At 49.0% G+C, this 21,708-nt stretch overlaps 6 protein-coding genes across 6 annotated transcripts; 4 read left to right on the top strand and 2 right to left on the bottom strand.

The window, feature by feature from the left end:
- Positions 1–492: 492 nt before the first annotated feature.
- AKAW2_50405A (uncharacterized protein) lies at positions 493–1,008 on the top strand (the record flags this gene model as incomplete). The annotated part of the gene is made up of 1 exon (XM_041690220.1): positions 493–1,008. The coding sequence occupies one exon, from the start codon at positions 493–495 to the stop codon at positions 1,006–1,008; it is 516 nt and encodes a 171-aa protein (XP_041543826.1).
- Positions 1,009–3,203: 2,195 nt separating this feature from the next.
- Positions 3,204–4,891, top strand: AKAW2_50404A (uncharacterized protein; the record flags this gene model as incomplete). Its single annotated transcript, XM_041690219.1, has 2 exons — positions 3,204–3,289; positions 3,349–4,891. The coding sequence occupies 2 exons, from the start codon at positions 3,204–3,206 to the stop codon at positions 4,889–4,891; spliced, it is 1,629 nt and encodes a 542-aa protein (XP_041543825.1).
- Positions 4,892–8,607: 3,716 nt separating this feature from the next.
- Positions 8,608–9,626, top strand: AKAW2_50403A (uncharacterized protein; the record flags this gene model as incomplete). The annotated part of the gene is made up of 2 exons (XM_041690218.1): positions 8,608–9,212; positions 9,266–9,626. The coding sequence occupies 2 exons, from the start codon at positions 8,608–8,610 to the stop codon at positions 9,624–9,626; spliced, it is 966 nt and encodes a 321-aa protein (XP_041543824.1).
- Positions 9,627–14,637: 5,011 nt separating this feature from the next.
- On the bottom strand, positions 14,638–15,215 carry AKAW2_50402S (uncharacterized protein; the record flags this gene model as incomplete). Its single annotated transcript, XM_041690217.1, has 4 exons — positions 14,638–14,718; positions 14,779–14,927; positions 14,989–15,060; positions 15,119–15,215. 4 exons carry the CDS (start codon positions 15,213–15,215, stop codon positions 14,638–14,640), a joined length of 399 nt encoding a protein of 132 aa, XP_041543823.1.
- Positions 15,216–16,152: 937 nt separating this feature from the next.
- Positions 16,153–18,332, bottom strand: AKAW2_50401S (uncharacterized protein; the record flags this gene model as incomplete). The annotated part of the gene is made up of 3 exons (XM_041690216.1): positions 16,153–17,276; positions 17,360–17,905; positions 17,957–18,332. The coding sequence occupies 3 exons, from the start codon at positions 18,330–18,332 to the stop codon at positions 16,153–16,155; spliced, it is 2,046 nt and encodes a 681-aa protein (XP_041543822.1).
- A 2,580-nt stretch (positions 18,333–20,912) lies between these two features.
- AKAW2_50400A (uncharacterized protein) lies at positions 20,913–21,455 on the top strand (the record flags this gene model as incomplete). Its single annotated transcript, XM_041690215.1, has 1 exon — positions 20,913–21,455. The coding sequence occupies one exon, from the start codon at positions 20,913–20,915 to the stop codon at positions 21,453–21,455; it is 543 nt and encodes a 180-aa protein (XP_041543821.1).
- Positions 21,456–21,708: the final 253 nt, after the last annotated feature.

Genomic DNA, 21,708 nt, shown 5'->3' with positions numbered 1-21,708 from the left:
TTACAGTACATACAGGGAACACAAGGGAGAAGAGGCAAACGGCTCATTACAGCTTTCGTTAACAACCTGTCATATAGCGTACGAGGACTTTTATCTTTCTAGTAAATAAACTTGATATGAAAGCAGATGAATTCGATGATCTTTTGATGGGCATTCTGTCGTGGCGAAAGCCGTGGACCATGCGTGGACATCTAGATGCCAGATGCCACCACCTACGTACTACATAGCAGACAACACGGCAGAATCTTTAAATGAGGCCATATCTGCTGATCCCTCAAAATTGATTTTTTTCAAATTCCCTTATGGCGCCCAACAGTCTGTTCTTTGAAATAGCGAGTATAAGAGTGCATTTTCTCGGCCTTCGTCAACATTGCAGGTGTCAACACTGCATGTACCGTATACCTGGCAATACTAAATTTTCAAATCTTGCCTGCGGTCTCGGTGACTAGGATCCAATCGAATACGTACATACGCAACGTATCCTTGACGGAGATGTCCCGGAATGGTGCCATGGCCGCTCTTGCCAGGGTGAATCCTACGATTGCTCAACCAGCTTTCAGTGCCAATGATCCTATTGCATCAGATCGATTGAAGGCTTACGAAACATCGTCAGCGATGTGCTGCTCTACAGCTCAGCTGGAGAGGCATAGTACGACCACAGTGAACGCCAATGCGTCGTCATTGGCTACCAACTTTTATCCGCCTATCATCTCAGTGTCAAAGGAAAGCAGGCCGTGGAGAAATATCAGCCGTCCTTTCTTCCGCAATAGTACTGTGGCCACCTCTTCCGCACACAGTGCACTCTGGGCTTCCAAGACCAGCCTAGGGAGCGTCGGCGCTTTGCCGAGTGCAAAGATGACCCATGCTGCCCCCACAGCACCCACACTGGCTCAAACACCATCCGCCAATTCGACTATCCTCACGAGTACAGGAACACAGGTCCGTGGTGGTAGCCTCTCATTTCTCTTGGCTGCTGTTGTCCTCCTCTTCTTTCTTTGGTTTCTTTGATACTGAGGGGCTGGCGGGGCCTGATTGTCCGCTTTCCATTATCTCGTGGTGTTCATATACCTGGTTGATCGACCTGTACGTAGAAAGGCACTGGAGACCAATTATAGGTTAGGTTAAAAGTATAAGTGTGTTTAGAGCAGTTTCTGCCAATAACTCCCAGATTGAGCATTGTGTATGTCCGACAAAGGGAGAAGCTAACTCTCCGCATTGTAGTAGAGTGGCGGAAGCTATGCACGTTAACGACTTAAAATAGCAAGCCTGATGAAACCAGTTCCTTGGATTCATTCAGAACAAGTGGGTTGGGACGTACAATCTAGCAGGTGTCAGCATACAGTGGCGGAGGGTATGAAGATATTGAGTCGTGAGAAATCCTACTAGATAAAACGCAAGCTAGCTGCTAAAAGCTTGAGGTTTGTTAGGGACGTCCTTAGTCGTCTACGCACTCATTCTCAAAAGGAGGCTTAGCATTTTCTGATAGCCTGTATTTTGCTCCCTAGGACAGAAAATGCATTGTCCCCTGGGGCTAAAGACACAACTCGCGATAGCAACGGCATCACTATTTGTTACTGCAATCGAGCACGCGTGGGCTATCAATATCGATTAGTAATGGCATAAATAATAGCCAAGACCAAACTGGAGCCAGCGGAGAATGCTACTGCCAGCCACGTCGCTGCCATGGCATGTGGACCGAGATTAGCCGTGATTCCATGTTGAAGAAGACTATTGATTCCCTTAGCCAATAGCTGGTATAAGATGGTCACCGATACTGATGCTCCTATAATCAAGAGAGATGACACCTGGGCACTAGTCAGCACGTTTTCTCATACGAAGACGCTTAGGTAGCACTTGCCGATGAGGATATCACAACGGCCACTTTTGTCATTGGAAATCGGACGAAACCTATGACAATCGCAATGAATACGGCAATAAAACCAGTGATATATGCACCTATGGTCCATTGTGAAATGTGGTCGTACCCTTTCAGAACCGGTTGGATCAAGTCTGGCGTTACTCCATCTGCAGGGCCCAGCCAAGTGCCTAAAACATCCATCAGGTCATACGAGAAGTGAGCACTGGGCTTTGAGCAATTTGAGAAGGCTTTATCGTTTGGTTTTCCCTCGCAGTAGCTCCAAAGGCCAATTGCATAGTATATTGGGAAGAGAGGTTGCACATGACTGGGCTGGTCCTCAACATGCCCGCTTATGTGGTCTACCGCATCGCCAACAGCCTCCGAAACGCTATCTGAAAGATATCCTATTCCTAGTGATGACGAAGAATTCTGTCCACTATGAATGGCGAGCGATCGGAGCTGATTTTGGTGTTCTGGGTTCTGGATTCCAATCACATTCACCTTCGGTTGTAAGTTAGCCGTGTCTGTGCACATCAACCATATCCGTACCTTTAACAAGTACAAGTCTTGAAAAGAAGTCGGCGATGTACACGCCGAAAAGACCACGGCGAGACAAACTAGAGCGGCGGACGATAAGACCAAGGGAATGACCCTCGGAAGGGATAACATCATGGATGGACAAGAATGAATGCAGTGACTGCACAGGACGCCACCCCCATGAGTGAGACTTTGTTCAGCGCAGAAACAGGATAATGCGATAGGACGTGTCTGTGGACTAAAAGTAGCAGCGCGTGTAGACTGCTAAAATTGCGGAGCTATATTCCACACGGAACTTCTCTTACAATATCCCTTTCTTCCCTTTAGTTTTTGGCTTTTTACTGGGTTTATATGTATCCCATAGGCCCATTCCAAGGCCTCTTCGGGGCATGAAATATAAACTCAATCTGTTATGTAATGGGCAAAATTTGTCCTCAGCATGCTGTTAATGAGGGTCAGGCCATACATTACGAATAGTGAGGGTAGAAATGCCCAAGACGAATGTTACTTTTCTGATTGATCCTTCCATACATGAATTAAATTCAACTAATTCAAAGACTTCGATTTTCACTGAGTGACTTGGCTCATTCGTAGCCATAAATATCAGGTATCCCCTGTGGTAGATTATAGACAGTGCCTGCATTATGTAAGGTTACTGCTAACCGAACCTCAAAAAGTCGCGGACTGCCATATGCTCGAGCCGTTCCTAGCGAAATCTGTATCATGGAGAATATCCGAATGTAACTTATGTCTTTTTACTAATGATTATCCAAGTGGCCCACATCCAATCATCGAATTGTATACTACCATGGCAGCAGGATGGTTCACCATTGTTGTCTTGTTATTGGGCAGTGTGCTAGAGGCCTTTTCAACGAATTTACCTCTACAGACAGAGTCAGTTTTCCAAATGAACAAGAAGAAAATTTGAACGGTAACCCTAATATTGCACACAGGGAACTATGGCAGGAAAGTTCGGAAATCCGGATCTCACCGTCCTTTTGCTTGCCCGTAGTGCTTAGGACTAGCACGTCCACCCAGACAATCACAGTTCAACAGCCTGGTCACATCCAACACAGTACACGGCAAACGTCAAGCGTGCAGCCGGTGATATCGAGCACAAAGTACCCTGCATCAAAAGTGCCAGAAGACAAACAAGAGACTCCAGACGTACAGACGAGGACGACTGTTTCTCTCCATCCCACTTCCTTCAGTCGGGCAGTCTCCTCTAGCTCGCGGCCTAGTCGTCTTTCCACCAGTAGGCGCGATCATGATAATGCTATATTCGGTGTCCTGTCGATAGTGCGGGAACCTGTGCCGAAACCGCCCCCAACTACGATCTTCAAGACAAAACAAGACCCCACTGCTTCACGATTCGTTTCAGTCGATCTGACGAGTAAAAGTAACCTGATACCAGAATTCAGAACAAGCATCATGGATACAATGACCTTAATAGCAAACTTGAACGTGGATCCCTCATCACCATCAACAAGCGGGGCGCTTGTATTCGATTTAGAGACGTCCAGTCTCGACTCCTTTGAAAACGTCACTTCCACATCCAAGAAATCAACATGGGCGGTCTCCCATCATAGCATGTCGGATAGTGATCCAAGAATGGGGGTTGGCACCGATCAAGGTACCGCGGGAACGGCAACTGTACAGCTTAGCCCTTTTAAAGGGGATAGCCGTCCCCAGTCTACCAGCACATGGTGTACGTATAGGCCATTATTTCAATGTCAGACACCTTCAGATGCAACAGTGTCTGAGACGAGGAAAGCAACACCAATCAGTTATCCACAACCTCTCCTCATTATGTCGACCTACACGAAGCCGTTGAACACACCCTTATCATCGGCCAGAGTGCTGCTATATCACAGCGGCGAACAACCAATGGGAACGAACGAGGCGAAAGGTAATTACATTGTCCTTATCAATTCTGACCATTTAGATAGTCTATCTGAAGGTTCCCTGCCTCGATATACGATTAGTATTCCATCTCCCGATAGGGAGAATAACAGACTCACAGGCTCTGATAATCCGCAGCCTAGTACGACGTTGAATTCCAGTTCGATGGCGTCGGTAACCACGTGGAGTGATGCAGGGTTTGTGGACCATCAGACGGCGTCGACGACCTTGGATGTGTCGAACGGCCCAAGTAGGACGCCAAAATCTACTGATACCGCAACAGCAACATCCGTTCGCAGCGGTTCGGTGATTGATGGTCTTCGCCGCGCACGGACTATATCGCGTCGGAGCTTGGGCATGTCAGTCAGCGCGGCCGTTGGAGGCACTACTATATTCCTGTTGATGTTTGTCTTGCACCGGCCTTTTTACCGATGGATTTGCAGACGACGTACGGGCATGATTTGGATCGGCCACGCATCAGCCGCAAGCAGGAGCCATCATACAGAGCCGCGTTCACCTCCCATGCAATATCCGGAGATATCCCACTTTTCCGATGATTCAGAAGCAGACTATACGAAAGCACACAGGGCGTAAAGCGAAGATGGCAGTACGGCCACTTATTTTGGGCATATTCCCACCTGAATGAGGGCTGCGTTGCTGTACATCGAAAGCTCCACCCGACGGAGGCGTGCCAGGGAGATGCTACTGATGAACGATAGCATTACCTGGGCTTTCTGTGAGCCGGGTTCCTCGAGTCTATTTAGAGATGCCCTGGCAAAACTTTGATATTCTTGCTTTGTTGCGGTGCAGTACGTGAATAGAACTCATACACCTCTAGGGTACGAATAATCACTCCACTCTCCTTGACAGTAGAGCCGTTGCTATACTTTTGATATGATTTGGAACTAACGGCGGCCCTTAGGGCAGCATTATGTTAGTGAAGCGGAATTGGCCGTCTATACGATCGACAAGATTGATCTTGGATCACGTGGAGGCAGCGGAAGCTTTGAAAGACTCAATATCGCCATGATGTCTATATACGCGCCAACAATATCCTGTTGCTCCCCAGCAAGAGCTTAAAAGCTCCGAAGGTATCTGAGCATGGAATAGATCTAGAACAGTTCCGAAAATGTCCATTCGACCAGGCTTTAAATTATACCCCCTTTATCAGATGCGTCGCCTACCACATAACACGCTAATCCTGATAGAGTTTTCTCCATATTTCATTACCTGTTCCATTGTGGATCTGACAAAATAATCGAGAAAAATATGACGAATCTGTATACCTCAAATACTTTTACCAGTCTTTATAATCAGACCACTCGGACTTTTTGTGACGGCCTCTGCCGCCTTGCGCTGGTTCTCCACTATTGGAGAAGCCGTCCTACACTAACGGCCTAATCCGGCGCGAGCTCCAATCGTATAAGATCTTGACTTCACCGCCGTCGTGCGTAGCGACACTATAGTATATGTTGAAACGGCTCTACTAGCAGCAAATAAGAATATATAGAGATATGAGTGTTCTTGTTTCCTATCTAGGGTTCACGTAGCGAGAGGCGCGAAGAAGGGGGCCGACAGAGATATGGTATGACCAGGTTACCGAATGTGCCAGCGGAGGGAACGTCAAACGACGAGTCGTATAGCACTATAAGCACTGTAAGCCAAAAATTCCCCACTCCCCTCCCTACGTATAGCCTCAATATTATATCATCAATTATCACACTGGCTTTCACTACATCCATAGGAACTTGAATAAGCAGAATCGGCCCGCTTTCGGGGCCCCCCAATCATGCTCAGGGTATCTAAATTGGATATCCGCGTATTTATTTGAGCAGCCAACGTACACGCATATAAGTTTCGAGAGATTTTCCAGGCCGCAGTTCCGACAAGACGATAACCCCTACACAGCCTCCTTCACCGATGGAATTACACGTGTTCCGACTTCTTCCTGATCTGGTTCAGGGCAATGCTTGTGTTGGGTAACAACATCTTCCAGAGTCTTTATCATCGGTGTTGGATAATATCCACTCTATACTCGTTAGATTCCGTCTTGTGTCTGCGAAACCGGGGACTTACCAGCTCTGGCATTGATGGAAGCCAATTTTCTGATGGAGAAGAATTGAAAATATACCTTTGGCCGCTTCTCTTGACCCGTATCATGACGAATACATCGGATTCACACTCAATACTGTACTGGGCGGCTTTTCTGATCAACGTCTTCTTCAGTTTGCTTCTCTGCTGGGTCTTGGCCTTAGCGCTTTCCGATCGACGCCGTTTTCTGAATGGAGCGATCCGAGACATGAAGTCCTTATATAGAAATTGATAGAAGTAGGAGAAAAATTGTAGAGGATGCAGTGGGATTAGTGACGTGATTATATCTGATCTCTTGTTACGTCTGGTGCGTCCTGAGCTGAAGGAATTCTGACTGGTGACTTATTTCAACAGCGAGCCTTGAATCCCTTGGCACGGTAGATACCTTTCACCTCTCTCATGTGATGACTGTGCATGCCCTGAACATCCCCCATGAGATATGGGTGCATGCAGGAGGTCAGCGGAGACTTCGACCTTTATATTTCCAACCCATCTGTGAATCCTGCTGTGGTATGCTGATCCTTGTGAGTACCGCAAACCGCAATTTCGCACAGAAGCACAGGAGCCAGGAAATGAAGTTAACTGGATTTCAGGCGGCAACGGATTCTGTAAATTATTTGACCATGGGCAAAGGAGATCTCGCATCCTGTAGATCTTGGCGTACAAGATCTCCATATGTAACGTACGGAAGCGATTCAGAGTAACCCGACACTTTATCACGGTAGTGTCAAGATCCAGCAGTGATTCCTTGAGCAACAAGCTGTTCGCTCTTTCAAGTCATTGGTTTGTGATGTTTTCGATTCGCACGTACATACTCTTGCTTCTCATCCGAATACTCCGGGGTTATGATCGGCGATATCGATGCACTCCTGCGGCCGGACTTTGTCGTGCACCGCAATACGAATGGTTTATCCACATTGGTCAAAAACACTTAAATTTCACTACTGGCTACTAACACCGGTTACTTGAACCCTGAAATACAAACAGAGTTTTGCTTCACCTCCCGTCTCTGACGGTCAATTTATGGTGTTTTACTTTTCCCACGTGTCAGCTCTCATTCACCCATATGGCCCCTGGTAGCAGCCACAATCGTGGCCAATATACCGCCCTAAACTTATCTTTTACCAACTTAGACTTTCCGGTGGACTTCATTCACCTTGCCTCATACCACTTGCCGCTGGTTTTCTATATGCGAACCTTGATTTATTATCGACAGATAGGGCACTGCTCCAGTAGGATTTCATTATAAGCGAAGCTAGGGGACCCGATCGCGGGTCTTGACATTGCTGCTACACTTTGCCCACTGTCACGATTGCAAAGCTCACATTTTTTCACCTTCCACCTTCGGATTGATACTCTTCATTTAGTATGCACACGATGTTCGTGACCACCCATCCCTACTTCAGAGACGGACCTGAGCTTCGCTAACGCTCTTTTAAGACATCAGTGAACTCTCCACGGCGCGGTTCACATGGGTCGCCAGTATTACAGCTTCTTTTGCAGTGCCGGTTTGTGGCATCCTAAACAGAAGTTGTCTCATAGGCCGATCACTTTTCTAGCACATTGACATACGCTGGGTCTACAAAATATGCCAGATGTCATCGTCAGCTTTCAGGTATGTCTTGAGGTCTTGTTGAGTGGCCCCGTACTCATACAACAAGAATTCCCCTAGGTATGGCGAAGTGGGATGTGAGAGCTTACCAGAAGAGAGCCTGGCAAAGGTGAGCTTGATCTTCATGTTGAGAATCAATGCTAAGTGGTTTTAGCTTGCAGGGAGTCTGATTGAGATCCTGACAAAAGCACAAATCCTGACTCCTGTCCAACTCGCCGATGTACTCCAAAGGGCTCGCAAGGTCAACGCTATTCAATCATGGGCCGTAAGCAGAGGCAGCGAAGTGATTGCGTGCAGCCACCCCACAGGCGAAGGTAGGGACCTAACTCCCTGAGCATCCTTTCATTACTGTGGTTCTCATAATAACCTGCGACCGGTTCTTTATATAGACGACAACATTCCTGCCACTACATACGAGAACATCACGAACACAGGGAACCAGCTGACATCCCACGGAGATGCCCTTCCACAAAGCAGAACCCAACCAGATAGAATCGAGCCTCGCATTGACATACGGAAGACTCGGACGACTGTACCAGACAAAAGAAGAAGAGGAGGGGAAAGAATAAGCAAACTCAAGTCTCCAGCCACCCCTTCAATACCCCAAATGCCAGACGAGGGCTCCGAGAGGCCGATCAACCATGGTACACCGTTATATCTAATCCCAGATCGTACTATCTGCCTTTTGCGAAAGGCTTGCAGGGCTCCGGAAGACGGTCAATGGCTCAGAAGAGCCGATCTTGAGCAAGTTCTGAGGCTCAGTGCACGTCTGATTGACCCTGCACCACGCACTGTTTTGGAGCCACTGTTGGATTCCTGGAATGCAAACGTTTCCCAAGGCCTCCATGCATTGGGACTGCCATTAGAGTGGATGGGTGTTGAAGCGGCAGCTACTTACGCTGTTATGCTCAAAAATAACATGGTTCCAGATGCAGTGGGCCAGCGAGCCGCGCGGATGCTGCTGGTCCTGAATTATGAAGAAATGTGCCAATTCCCAGAGTGCTACTGTCCACGACCCCGACGAGCAGCAGAGCAAAAGAAGGCATATGTGATGAACTGCATTGCTCACGCCTGTGGTCTGGGGGATCCCTCCAAGAGCGAACGTGACTTGATACACAATTACCTCAGACAAGGTAGATGGTTGTGGGTCATTGCTAGCATAGTAGGTCTGGGCTTCGCACTGATATGTAGCGAGGAATTGATGTCCACCATGTAGGTTTTGTCACTAGTCGACTTATTCTTACGCTAAGCTGACATGATTGCAGCAAGAATGTTAGTCTAACCAACAACGGGGTCAATGCCCTTGCCACACACACTTTCTACGCACGACCAGCAATGGTGGCGTTGCTTCATTCTCTGGAATCAGCAGTGGCACATCTGATGTCCGGGAAGATATCCAGAAACCTATACGAGGCCATCCAGGATGAGTCCGGCATATTAGGACAATCTGCTTTGCTTCAAATGAACGAAGTAGACCGGGTTCATCTGAATGTGCAACACGCAGGGTATCAGGACCCGATTAATTTAGAAGCCGTCATCCAGGATTTGAAGAACAGAATATTGGCAAACTTCCTAGGGAGGCAACTTGCGTTAAAACATGATTCTCCGCTCCAAACGATAATTTGAGACGTCCCTGAAGCAAACTACATCTAGAGGTGAAGCTGCCAGTGTTCAGTGGCTGTCGGCTATGGGTTATCGGACAATATTTGACCATCAATTTGATTGTCATTTCGACGATAAAATGATGGCCATAAACCAGTCCCAGCACGACGGCGACATCGTCCTGTCCATTCATTCTTGACTATTAGTGATGAAATTGGAAAATTTGAGGCTGATCTTAATCGTTTGATAGGATAATCCTAAAGCTTAGAACAGATATACCTCATGTCGGAAGTGTGAGGGACATAGTAGCACCAATAAGAGCGTATAGATACCGTGGACCAAAGAAGAAAGGCAGTAGAACCAGATTATAAGCACTCGACATCATGGATTCGTCTACCTACTCTGCTTCAATTCTACCGGAAGGCCGTCTAAAGTGTGGGGTTCCACAATAATCTGCTACCAATATCCAGATTACGCGCCATTGCAGGTCAGGATATATGAAAATTATCGTTATATGCGGAATGAGCGGTCTTCTAATTTCGGACGAGATCTTGTTTGGGCTATCGTCAGGGTCATGTCTAAAAGTTTATCGGAACTGCAATTTAATGTGGTCCTACTTACGATAAATATCCGCAGTGTACCAGCAAAGTATTCTGAAAACCCAAGTGTATTGCAAGTAAGATCGGATGGTTTGTTCGCCCGAGCCGTGCCCTACTCGGACAAGGGAGGGCCATTTCATCAACATCTACAATGGCTATCCAAGAGATAATGGCCCGAACAAGAACCCCCAGCACACATCTCGGACACCACTGCCACTTCGTGCTGGCTCAAACACTACAAATAAGGGACCTCCGCCGCCTGCAAGCCCTAGAGACAATCGACCCCACACCACTAGCGCCCTGGCGAGGGCAAACGTTCGCTGAGATCGATATCGAACCAAACCGAGAAAAGGCGAAAGAGAACACCGCAGCCAGACGGAATATGCCTGGAACGACGGTCTTCGATGCATCCGGCCAGCAAAACCACCTAGGGGCCGCAGCCGAACTCATGGCAATCTTCTACGCCATTAGCCTGGTCCTTCAAGTAACAACGAAGAGGCAAGGCCGTTTAGACAGGGGGAAACAACCCGCGACTATTCTCAGCGACAGCATGTCCGCACTACAAGCGATTCGTAATTCGGCCAACAAGTCCGGCCAACGAATCATCCGAGCCATACTGCAGGCAGCCTCCGAAATGATAGCGCGAGGAATCCCAATTCGCCTCCACTGGGTGCCAGGGCATTGCAACGATCCCGGAAACGACGAGCCCGACCGGCTGGCAAAGGAAGCGGTAGGCCCGAGGAAGATGCACCCCTTCAAGCCCCTTCTCTCGCGGGAAAACGGCTTCATCCGGAAGAGAGTTCTCAACGAGTGGAAGGAAGAGTGGGCCAAGTCTACAAAGGGAGGGCACCGCCAGATCGACAAAACCCTACCCGCGATCCGTACCCGAAGACTGTACGGATCGCTCCCACGGAACTGAGCTTACCTACTCACACAACTACGGACGGGTCACTCGTGGTTGGCGACGTACAAGAAACAACATGGTTTCCGAGACGATAGTAGATGTGTGTGTGGGGCTCGCGAGACAGTAGTCCACGTACTGGTGGACTGCCCAAGTCTCAGAGATCTGCGTCGACAACTACAGAGGAAGATCGGGGGTGCATTCAGCTAAGGAAGGTAAGACACAAGACGCTGAACAAGACAGCAGCATCCTCGGGGCTGTACTGGACTTTGTAGAAGCGTCCCAGAGGTTCCGAAATCACGCGCCACGGGAGCCGCAGAACAGAACACCAGGCAACTAGGCCAACATAGGCCTCGACGAGACTCCAAATTCGTGCGGAAAGTAATAGCGCACATAAGGAGTGTATATAGAGAGAAGTAGATAGGGGGATCCTGCATATCGCTTCAATTCGCGAGGGGTCAAAGTATGACATCATCATCATCATCATCTACAATGCCTAGGTCCGTTTCACATCATCACTACCTTTTTGACGACTCCATTCTCCACATTCGCTATAATAGCACTTGCTGCTCGGGAGATGCCCAATTGCCACCACTTTCGCCTGAGTGGTCGTGCGTACCATGGAGCCAAGTCGGGAGAACTGATAACCCCCACCCTCCGAACAAGGACCCACTTCAATCGAGCCACAATCGAAGTAGATCTTCTGCCATTCGTACGCATGGCTAATAAATACCATGTACTAATCCAACCATATCGGTGCGACCTAAATTGGAGAGGCAAAAGTCAAAGGGTAGAAAAGAGCTGCGATAACACTTCTATCTCCCTCCCACCGCCTAAGCGTTGCATTCTATTCTTATCACAGAACTGTATGGTAGGCTCTATTTCTCTTGTGACGGGTGCGGGCGGGTCTATCACCAGGCATGTGGTCCAGCAGCTCCTTTTAAGACCGGCCACCAGGTATACGGCACTATTCGCAGCACCAAGAACAACAAGAAGATCCAAAATCTCCTAGACATGCAAGAGCGATGGCCCGGCAAGTTGACGTTGTTCGAAGCCGACTTGTTTGGGCTGCTCAGAGCGTTCTAAGACGTGTTGAAGCTACTTAGCAAGCAAAAAGCAGCGAGGGGCGGACACTGAAAAGGAAAGAGAAGAACTAGAAAATTAAGTACGTATAATCTAGTGGAGCATGCACATAGCATGTCTGTTACAATGATCGAACGTTCAACAAATCAGCAAAGGTCGCTGCAACCTTGCTTTGGTCGCTAAAGGAAGATGGCACGGCTTTAGATACGAAGGGAGGACTGGAATAGGGAGAGTCAAGGATCAAGAGTCGGTATAGTCGTCAAGACGCTTGTATCTGCACCCTCAGCCATCACATTTCCATGCCAGCTATGCAGTCTATATATGTAGAAATACTGTACTGTGGCGCAGTGGCATTTTCTAAATATCGCATCGGTCGCAGGTAGTCTGACCCTATCATAGCACCGAGTGTCTGGGCCTGTGAAGATAGAAATTAGACCTCAATGCAGTGACTGTCGCTTGTGAAGAGGCAGGGATACTAGAAAACTCGGTCAAAGTAGTCAATCTGAAGGTGAAACTATGATGTCTCTCAAAGCCCACCCTAGGCCCATGCTCTGATATCATCTGTCCGAATTGCTGTCCGGTCCCTGGAAGAACCTTTGCAAGTCGTGTCGTCATGGTCCATCGCATTCAAGTTTTGCGCATTCGCAAACTTTGGGCCCTCGCCATGTGAAGTGTCTAGGTTCGTACCGGTGCAACTAAAGTCTTGCATATGTGTATAGTGTTTAGAATGTAAAGGCGTCTTCGTTCCTTCCATAATTCATCGAGATTCCTTGATTGAGCTCCAGAATCGTTCTTAAGGTTGATACCATGCGCGCTATTGACATAGATGTGTCATATATAGGCACATATGCTATGCGAAGAACCGGGAAGTATAGCTGCTCAAGTCGATTCGGTTAATTGTACATACCATCGTAAAAGACACGCACCTACACGGAAATTTGCGGGATGGAGCTCAGTCTTTGCTATGCATTACTAAGCGCCCAGTCTGTGCAACAGAGAGCTCAGTGGCTGACCTACCTGATCACTTAGCAAAGCTGAGCCAAAGGTGAGCAGCCTGAACTATTCTGAGAGGGGGCAAGTTAGTAGACACCGCCTTTATCATAGGCCATAACTGCACATGATTTACTCACGGGTAATACCTGGTGGTCAAACATGGTCAAATGCTGCTGACGTAGATCAGGTCAAACAAAATGAAATAACCACCACCAGCAGCATCCAACTAGTTATAGGTGCTCTAGACGTTCTCATATCTTTGTTTTATTCCAAAACCCATCTGATCGGATATGCATCCAACGGCGACCATGGTGGGGGTAACAACTCTGGTTTTCGATAATCTGGTGACCACCTTCCTACGTTGTGACCAAGACGTGGAGAATACCCGTCATATTCACCTGCAAAATTACATCTGCATGGTAAGTCTCACTCTGCTGAATTCAGCTTATCCTAGATAGCTGACAGCTGGAAATTTCCCCGCGATTTTTTGCAGAGAGCACCGAAAGCCCAAACTTGAACCGAGCAAGATCTGTTGTACAGTAATTCAAAGCTATATCAAGTAAATAAGCCACGTCTGTCGGCTCCCTCTCGAAATTCTGAACTCACGTATGTTGGGGCTTCAACGGTGTCCGTGGGCAAATTGGGTACTTGGGCAATTATGAATTGTATGAGGTGATGCTCCATAACGCCAATATTAGGGATGTCAAGCATTATATGAAACGCTGTCTGGTTATCTGGACCATGCCGTCTGGTGAATGGATACCTGTTGTTTACAACCCATTCTAGCAGGTTAGATCGGCCTTGAGCACTCGTTGCGAGTAGCCTCAAAGTTACATCATCATAATTCCATAGTAATTCGGTGATTTCGCGATTTCCGGCTTCTATCGCTCTCCAGAGTGGCGTTTTACCATCCCCGTCTGGCACGCCTATGTTGATATCCTCGATGGTGAGGAGTATTGCGACGATTAGAATTCTATCAAGCTGGACAGCACGCGACAGCAAAGTGAGGCCACAAGCAGTAGGCGTAGATAACAAGGACGTGCTGATATAGTCGGCTGCCACTCGCGTCGACACGCTAATACTCGAGAACACCTTGCGCCAGGCAAGGTGTCCGACCTCTTGGGAATGGCTTCTGTCCCAGATAAGTGGAAGAATCCTGAAATCGTATCCTCAGCTGACTCAGGCTCCCGTTGTAGAAAATGATGACAGGGCGTCCAGCCTCGGTTGTCCTCATCATCAAAGACACCGGCATTCCAACTCAGTATCTCCATCGATTCTCTTTCTCCGGATTGCGCTGCCCAAGGTAAGGTCGATTGTCCGTTTTGGTCGCATTGGTAGAGATCAGCTCCAGTTTTGATCAGCTTATCCACAACCCATGCGCTTCCAACCTCTGCCGCATGAGAGAGTGGGGTACGACCATCTTCATCCTGCACGTTCAGGTCATCCTGATTAAGGCCTTTTAGAAGCAAGTTCCATTTCTGCCGCTCCTCCTCATGTTCCACCCATGAAATGGAACCCGTTGGCAATAACCGTGCACAAGCTCAAGAGTGATTTTATCAGCACAGCGAAGATGCTTCGGTAATGTCATTGTGCAACTTACAGTGAGCACCGACAGTGTCGCAAGTTGTCCTCGGCACACTCGACAGCGCTTCCCCAGCCCAAGGCCTTGCCATCGCTGGTGGAGAGGGTGGAGGCGGTCTTGCCGTTGATCAGAACGGTCTAGGTGTAGCTGCCGGTCGAGCCATCGAACTTGTGTGTATCGCGATATTTAGCTGAGAGGCAGGAAAGATGGCTTGTAGATGTCACATACAGTGCATGGTGACCTTGTCGCCCTTAGTGCCGTCTGCCTGGCCATCACCGTAGATGGGCTCCTGGGTAGTGGCTGTGCAAAGGACCGGGTAAGAATTTAGTTCGTTTGTTGAGATTCTGTGGTCACTAACCGCTAGTCTCCATGAGAGTATAAGCGTACATGGTCCAGTTGCTCTGCTGCCAGTTGTCGGCATTGGACTGGATCAGGTCACTGTTGGAGGTGCCCATGCCAACCCACAGGGAGGTGATGGCATCGGAAAAACCACCGCTGGGGCCGTTGCGGAGGATGAGAGTTGAGATAGCTTAACGGATGAAGAAGTCGTCGGAGACAGGACCAGTGCTGAAGGCAGGACCCATGGCAGCGTTCGCGCCGCTGGCGGAGATAGCAGCAAGAGCTGCGAGAACCTGGGCGCGGGTGTACATTTTGACGGGGCTGTGTGTGGTAGATGCGTGGGAATGCGGGAGTCGGAGTGGTGTTGTTCTTCTGGTAGATGGACCGAGAGGACGAGCTACCTTTATATATGTTTTACACAATAAGGTAGCAACTTTCGAACTTCCTGCCCCGTAGCTCTATCTTTCCTCAGTAACCTTTAACGTTGATCGTCTGATTTTTCGGGGGAATATCCACCAGTGGGGTTCGGTCTCCGGGAGCTGAGGGGGTTTTGGTTCTTGCGGTCTTCATTGCACGAATGGAATGTGCAGACTCAAGTACGGCGCTCCCCTCGTATCCAGAAGCCAAGCACGAAGTCAATCTACATGGATCCCTCTGACAAGGCTACTGCCGCAGACTCCTACCTCGACTTCCCGTCCTGACCCACTTGCACTCTGATTCAAAGATAGGGGCGGCTCCTCCGTGGGACTCACATCGCAAGTCACGGCTATCATCCCCTGGAAAGGGAAGCCCAGGAGTTATACGGACGCAGGGGAGAAAAGACGATGATATCAAGAGGTAGCAAGAAAAGAAGTTGACATGGCAATGAGTGATTGAAACTGAGGTTACGCCAGAAATCGGCTACAGCCACCTCCCGAAGAATATCAGTATCGCGTCGTTCGTTTGAAGTTTATAGAGCGTAAAGAACGCTTCTTCCCTGTAGTGGCAGAGTCCGTGTAATCCAAAATATGAAGGGAAGGTTGCTCTCCAGTTGTTATAGTAGCCTGTTTGAATTCAACGATCGCTCCTACATCGGAGATTGTAGCGTGAACATCTTATCCTCTTCACCTGACATCGTTTTCGACTCTCGGGATTGCTTGATTCCTTTGATCTAGTATGTGAGCTGGAAGTACGCTCCAAACGTTGGGAGACCCGAGTTGGCAAGCGCTTCAATTCTCTATAATAAGCTGCCTGGAGGCTTTCCTTCTTTCTGCCAGGAAACTTGGCGCTTATTTGGTTCCACGTGTATCCCTCATCTCTCAGCCGTACGAGATACCGTTTTTTCTCAGAGGTAAGTGGGCCTCTAGCTGCAGACACACCCGTCTTCCTGGTGATTCTGGCAGAATTTGCCGGCTTAGATGTTGTATCAACCGCCCCGAGGCTCATTGTTATAGTCTGAAACAGCTGGCCATCTAGCACTCGAAATGTAGAAGTCCCAGCAGAAACGGGAATGCGTTGTGCTTCTCTGATATCGATGGACAGTATATTCCCATCTAAGCGCCACGGCCCTCGGCTCAGTGGGGCATGGCAACATGTCTGGTCAACAACATGCCCTTTGATAATTGAAATTTCAGGTTGCGGTGTTCGTGGTGAAGTGGTTGATATCTCAACGTGTGAAAATTCCACATATTTCTTCTCCGACTTGATCGAAGTTGGGGATTTAGACATGGATATTGGGCGATCACCTTCCCTGGCGGTATCATTCGCAGAGTCTATACTCTTCGTCTTGTGTGAGAAATGCGGCTCTGCATTAGGACTGAGTTTGGACGATCCTTCGTCACTCCTCCCGCCAAAAGCACGTTCCGCATATGTTTCAGGCCTCGGGAGTGATTGTGCATCAGCCGATGTAGTATAGTCCTCATGAGTGCCATCCGATGGATCAAGAACGTCTTCATTATCGTCAGCGGCAGTGCAATGGTCCTTGTCAGATACTTCGGACGTAGACCTGACCGGCGTTACCGGTCGATGCGGGCTGGGATCTGAATATTCGTCATCGATACTTTGTCCCTCATCATTTACAAATGGTGCATCGGTTGAGCCAGCACTTTCATGTAAGGGGAATAGTTCTGACTCGTGCAGGTCACTTATGGGAGAATTGGAGTCAGGAGCAGTGATGTCGTGGAGATAGAAATTATCCGCTAATACAATGGTCAGAATTGAAATTTGGCAGGAAACAGATAAAGTCACAACAGGCATACTAGCTTAATGGTACACAACTTACTCTCGAGTATAGATTGATCTTGATGTGGGCTATTTCTGTAATGTAGTGTTGCATCAATGGAGCCCCAATCTTTCAGCGACGATCGTCTGACGGTGTTTGGAGGCGCGAACTCCGCTAGGGTGAATGGTAATCCAGGCTGGAAGTCATTTTTTTCCGGAATATGTGCTAAGGGGTGTCGTACATGCGCCTGGTCTGAAGAAAGGGAGAAGGACTGCCTTCCAGAGGTTGAAGAGGCTTCTCGAGACTGCTGGCGAAATGACGCGTGATCAATCTCTCTATCCACAGATGCTGGAGCCAATGCTGGTTCATTCAAGGTGTTTCGCGCTGAAGTGTTCCGTTCGACGGTCGACTGATTTGAGATGGAAGTAGCATCGCCCTCCCCCCCAACCTGAGGAGCTGCATCGTCATGGCCCTTGTCAGCTATTGACGTCCCAACAAGCTCACGGCCTGTTTGTGGCTCAGGAAATGGGTCATGCAACGAAGTGCAGTCCATATCAGATGTCGTGCTGCACCTATCATTGGTTGGCCGCTCCTGCGAGCAATGAGCTGGATGACCGGTCAGCGCTTCGCAACGAACATCTAGGCAAACTAACATACCGTTATCCCTACAGCATAGATCGAGGTTGCCCCTATCGGTAAGGTTGTGGGGTCTCGTAACAGGTCTGGCCGATCCTTCGATGGACGGCTGAGATGGAATTGTATGAACGTTGGAAGAAGACTTGGTACATCGCGGGCTGAATCGCTCTCTTCTGGAGTATCTATTGGGGTTCGAGTTGGGTCTATAGAATAGAAAGGCGCTCATATTCTCTTGAAGTAGACGGCAAATATAAATCGAATCATAGACACCGATAGAAAAGCCAAGGACATTCACACTCTTTATATGTTTCAAATACTTCCTGGACCGAACCCGACATTGCTGATTCGGATCTGCCGAAAAGGCCAGTTCGCACCCCTTCCAACTTAGCCTGGCCATAATAGCGACGCCTGATTCGGCGTTCTGAAATTTCCCTAATGAAGTTCACTAAATTTTGTTGCGGATGCTGGAATCCACAATTGGTTAAACGTCCATTACAGGCGGATTTAGAATTGCCCGACGGAATTAGCACTCTGAAGCTGGAGTAACCGAGACCCTTACGAATGGGAGGCAAAATCGCCATAAACGGCTGCTGCCGGAAGCCCGTATATGGAAGTCGGATCCATTGACCGTCGGGAGGCCAGAATATCACACAGTGGCTCAAATCGCCTTGTTAGGGGGAAAGAGCCTAATTCGGCGATGGAACCATCGCCGGATAGGGCTTGTGCCAAAAGTGGTAAAAGCAAATCCTCTACTGTTGGATATGGCCAGACAGAGGTCCCACATCTCGGCAGCCCGATGCCTGCATACGGCGAAAATCACATCAGGACGTGAAGTTCAACCCAGCGTTAACTGTGTCACAACGAGAAAACAAAATCAGAGCGGGTTGTAATGCTGCGGAATGTCCGACATCTGCGTGCACTCGACGGTCTTCTCGGATGAGGTGGCAAACCGGCCCCTGTCTCAGCCGGACACCAGCGAATGCAAGTCAATCAGATTCCAAGCCACAGACGGCATCGAACACGCATCTCGCCCAGGGGGGAATGGTCGGTAATTGGATCTGCAATGCGGATAAGACTGGAACGGCCGAAATAACGAAAGTGGTGCAGTCTCGGATTAACTGAGAGGCCAAACTCAGCGAAGCACGCTGAAAGACGGCAGAAATGCTTGTGGTAATGGAGCACATAATATGGCATGTGGTATACAATAGGTATTCTGAACCAGTAGTCAAACCCAAGGACATCATCATATAAGTGTAGGCATATCATACCAACAAGGGTGCGCAGGTACAGACAAATGCTGATGGGCTCAAGCAAGGAGGCGAATTCTCCGATCGGAGGCCCCGGTCTGCGGAAATCACGCAGCAACCCGGCTGAGGATGGCTGAGGAGGATGGCTGAGGACGCCTCAGCGAGGGCTGCGATGGTGGTAAAATTGAGGAAGTAAAACATAACGTGACGGTTACGCCGAGTGGGCAGCCCGGGGCTGATGTAGCGGCAAGAGGGTTGGCGGTGAGGGGCGGCATAACCGCATCGGGCGACGCCGTTTCCGGAAGCGGCGGCCCCTAAAGGTGTATTACTAAAAAGGTAAAAGTGCTCGTACGCTATATGACAAGTTGTTAGCAGAAGCTGTAATAAGCTGTTTGCCTTGTATGTACTGTAACAACCGGTTATACCGTCCTGGTTCACAAAGCTATTATTACTTGAGTGTATAGCTCCTTCCGCATTATTAAGAAGTGAATTGAACATACATCTAGGGGTGGTCAAATTTGACCGCAAGTCCAGGCAAGCTACCCCGGTGAGTGGTCACAGGAAACAGGTGTGGGCCACGGCTGCCAGGAGTTGACCAGAACATGCTGCAGTCTAGCAGCTACTCCAACCCATATTATCGTGACGCCATATAATTCTTTACTATATTTCAATTGTCCGAGGTCAAGCATTAATATACACGAGGCACCTCTCTGAACGGGCATGTGGCAGCAATAGTACTCTGCACACTCATGAAAGCGGTGGTCAAGTGTGGTAGCCGCCCGAGGCACACTTTCCTCCGTGTCGGAAGTTGGCAGGCGGTGTACGGCGGGCAATCCCCGGACATTCAAGACACCAGAAAATTAACCAGGCGGGAGCGCATAAACACCCCTCTGTGTCAGGGCGCCAACGCGTCAGGGCATCACCGCGTCTGGTATGGTGGGGTCAACACAGCTTTTGGCTGCGTAGTCAACGATTATCAAAGAAACCGTAGCAGCCCATGGCTAGGGATCGAGAGGTGCAACCGTCAGTGTAGGGCTAATCATGTCCAACCATCTGCGGTGCCGGCCGGCCTGCTTGGCGGTGTTGACATGGAAGTAGATTATTCACCATGACCTCCAGGGCCGAGACCATACACCATGTCGCTGATCCCAGACAGGGTCTCTCCAGTGGAACCCCCATACCCGCACATTATTTATCATAGACACCTGAGGGCTTTGTCGGGTGAGCTGAAATCCAAGTTTGCGAGGGGACGTTTATGTCTACACTATAATGCGGTCACGCGTTGAAATGAACGTACTAGGGTCAGCGGCAGAACCGCAGAGAAAACCACACCTTCTCCTACCGGGGCAAACCCAAATGGTAAATCATGACACCGTATGTCATTGATCAACGGTCAGGTGGACAATGTCCTCGATCCGATAATGATACTGTAGTTACGGTTATGGCAACTGGAAGCACAGTATCCCTCTCCTGCTACTGTACATATGCATTCATAATAGAGTATCCGAGAAATGCCCTCTATAAAAGGCCTGGCGGGTGGCCTTTATATAGTGTTCTCCATCACTTCGCTTCGAACATCTCATGAACCTTGTGTACCGTTAGTGCTCTCAAGAACTCTATTCTGGCATCTCTTCCAAGCGATTCATCCACCGTGATCGGACCTATAGTGCATCAACTAGCCACGCGGAACGATACATACTGGCTGTCATTTTGTTGTGGGGAAGAAGAACATGTCTCCCCCGATGGCGCATCGTTCCCCGACGCCTATTCTGCAGCCCACTTCGCTGCCGGAGCTCACTTCCAGTCTCCTTTCAGATGACGCCGACTCTACATTGAACTCCTCAGCCTCTATGACGCAGTGCCCATGTTGCGCCTCGCCCGTTATTTCAGATCTAGCCACGTTGGCCGAGACCATTCCAGACCGGGAACTCAATATGTCCACCACGCTTGAAGACCAATTCCTAAACACACTGAGGATCCAGCCAGGGGCCGAATCCACGGCTGAAGCGGTAGCAATCGTACCCCAAGACTGGCAGGCCACAGGGGCCCGGTCGTTAATCAGCTTGCTTTGCCACCGAGCTTTCAACGCCTTCCGAAACCAGGCAGCCATTCGAACTTTCGGTATATACTACTATGGAGACTTCGGCCCTGGGGACACCTTGACTGCTGTTTCTCGAACGGTAGTGCGGGGACGATTGACATGGCTGGAGGCAACAGTGACCCGAGATAGTGTGCTGGTGGCCATCGCAACCGCCTTGTACGACGATCTATAGTCCAGGCTCATGGACAATACGCAGTGTCAGAGAATCGGGTATATGACGATTGGGCTTTGCAATCTGACTGAGCCTGTCTCCGAGGTGGCCAGATACGTAGTTGCGGGAAACCGCAGTGTATGCGGGTCTCTCCAGCAGTTAAGTAGCTAGGTCGGCACTGCACATATTCTTGCTAATATGCTGCGCATCCATGGTGGAGCCAGCCTCTTCCGTCTCCTTTCTTTTTGGCCTTGGGGTATTCCAGCTGTGCTAT

The sequence above is a fragment of the Aspergillus luchuensis genome, chromosome 5 (assembly GCF_016861625.1).
Source record: "Aspergillus luchuensis IFO 4308 DNA, chromosome 5, nearly complete sequence".
NCBI lineage: Eukaryota > Fungi > Ascomycota > Eurotiomycetes > Eurotiales > Aspergillaceae > Aspergillus > Aspergillus luchuensis.
The sequence above is the reverse complement of the archived record's forward strand: the minus strand, read 5'-3'. Positions and strand labels throughout refer to the sequence as shown.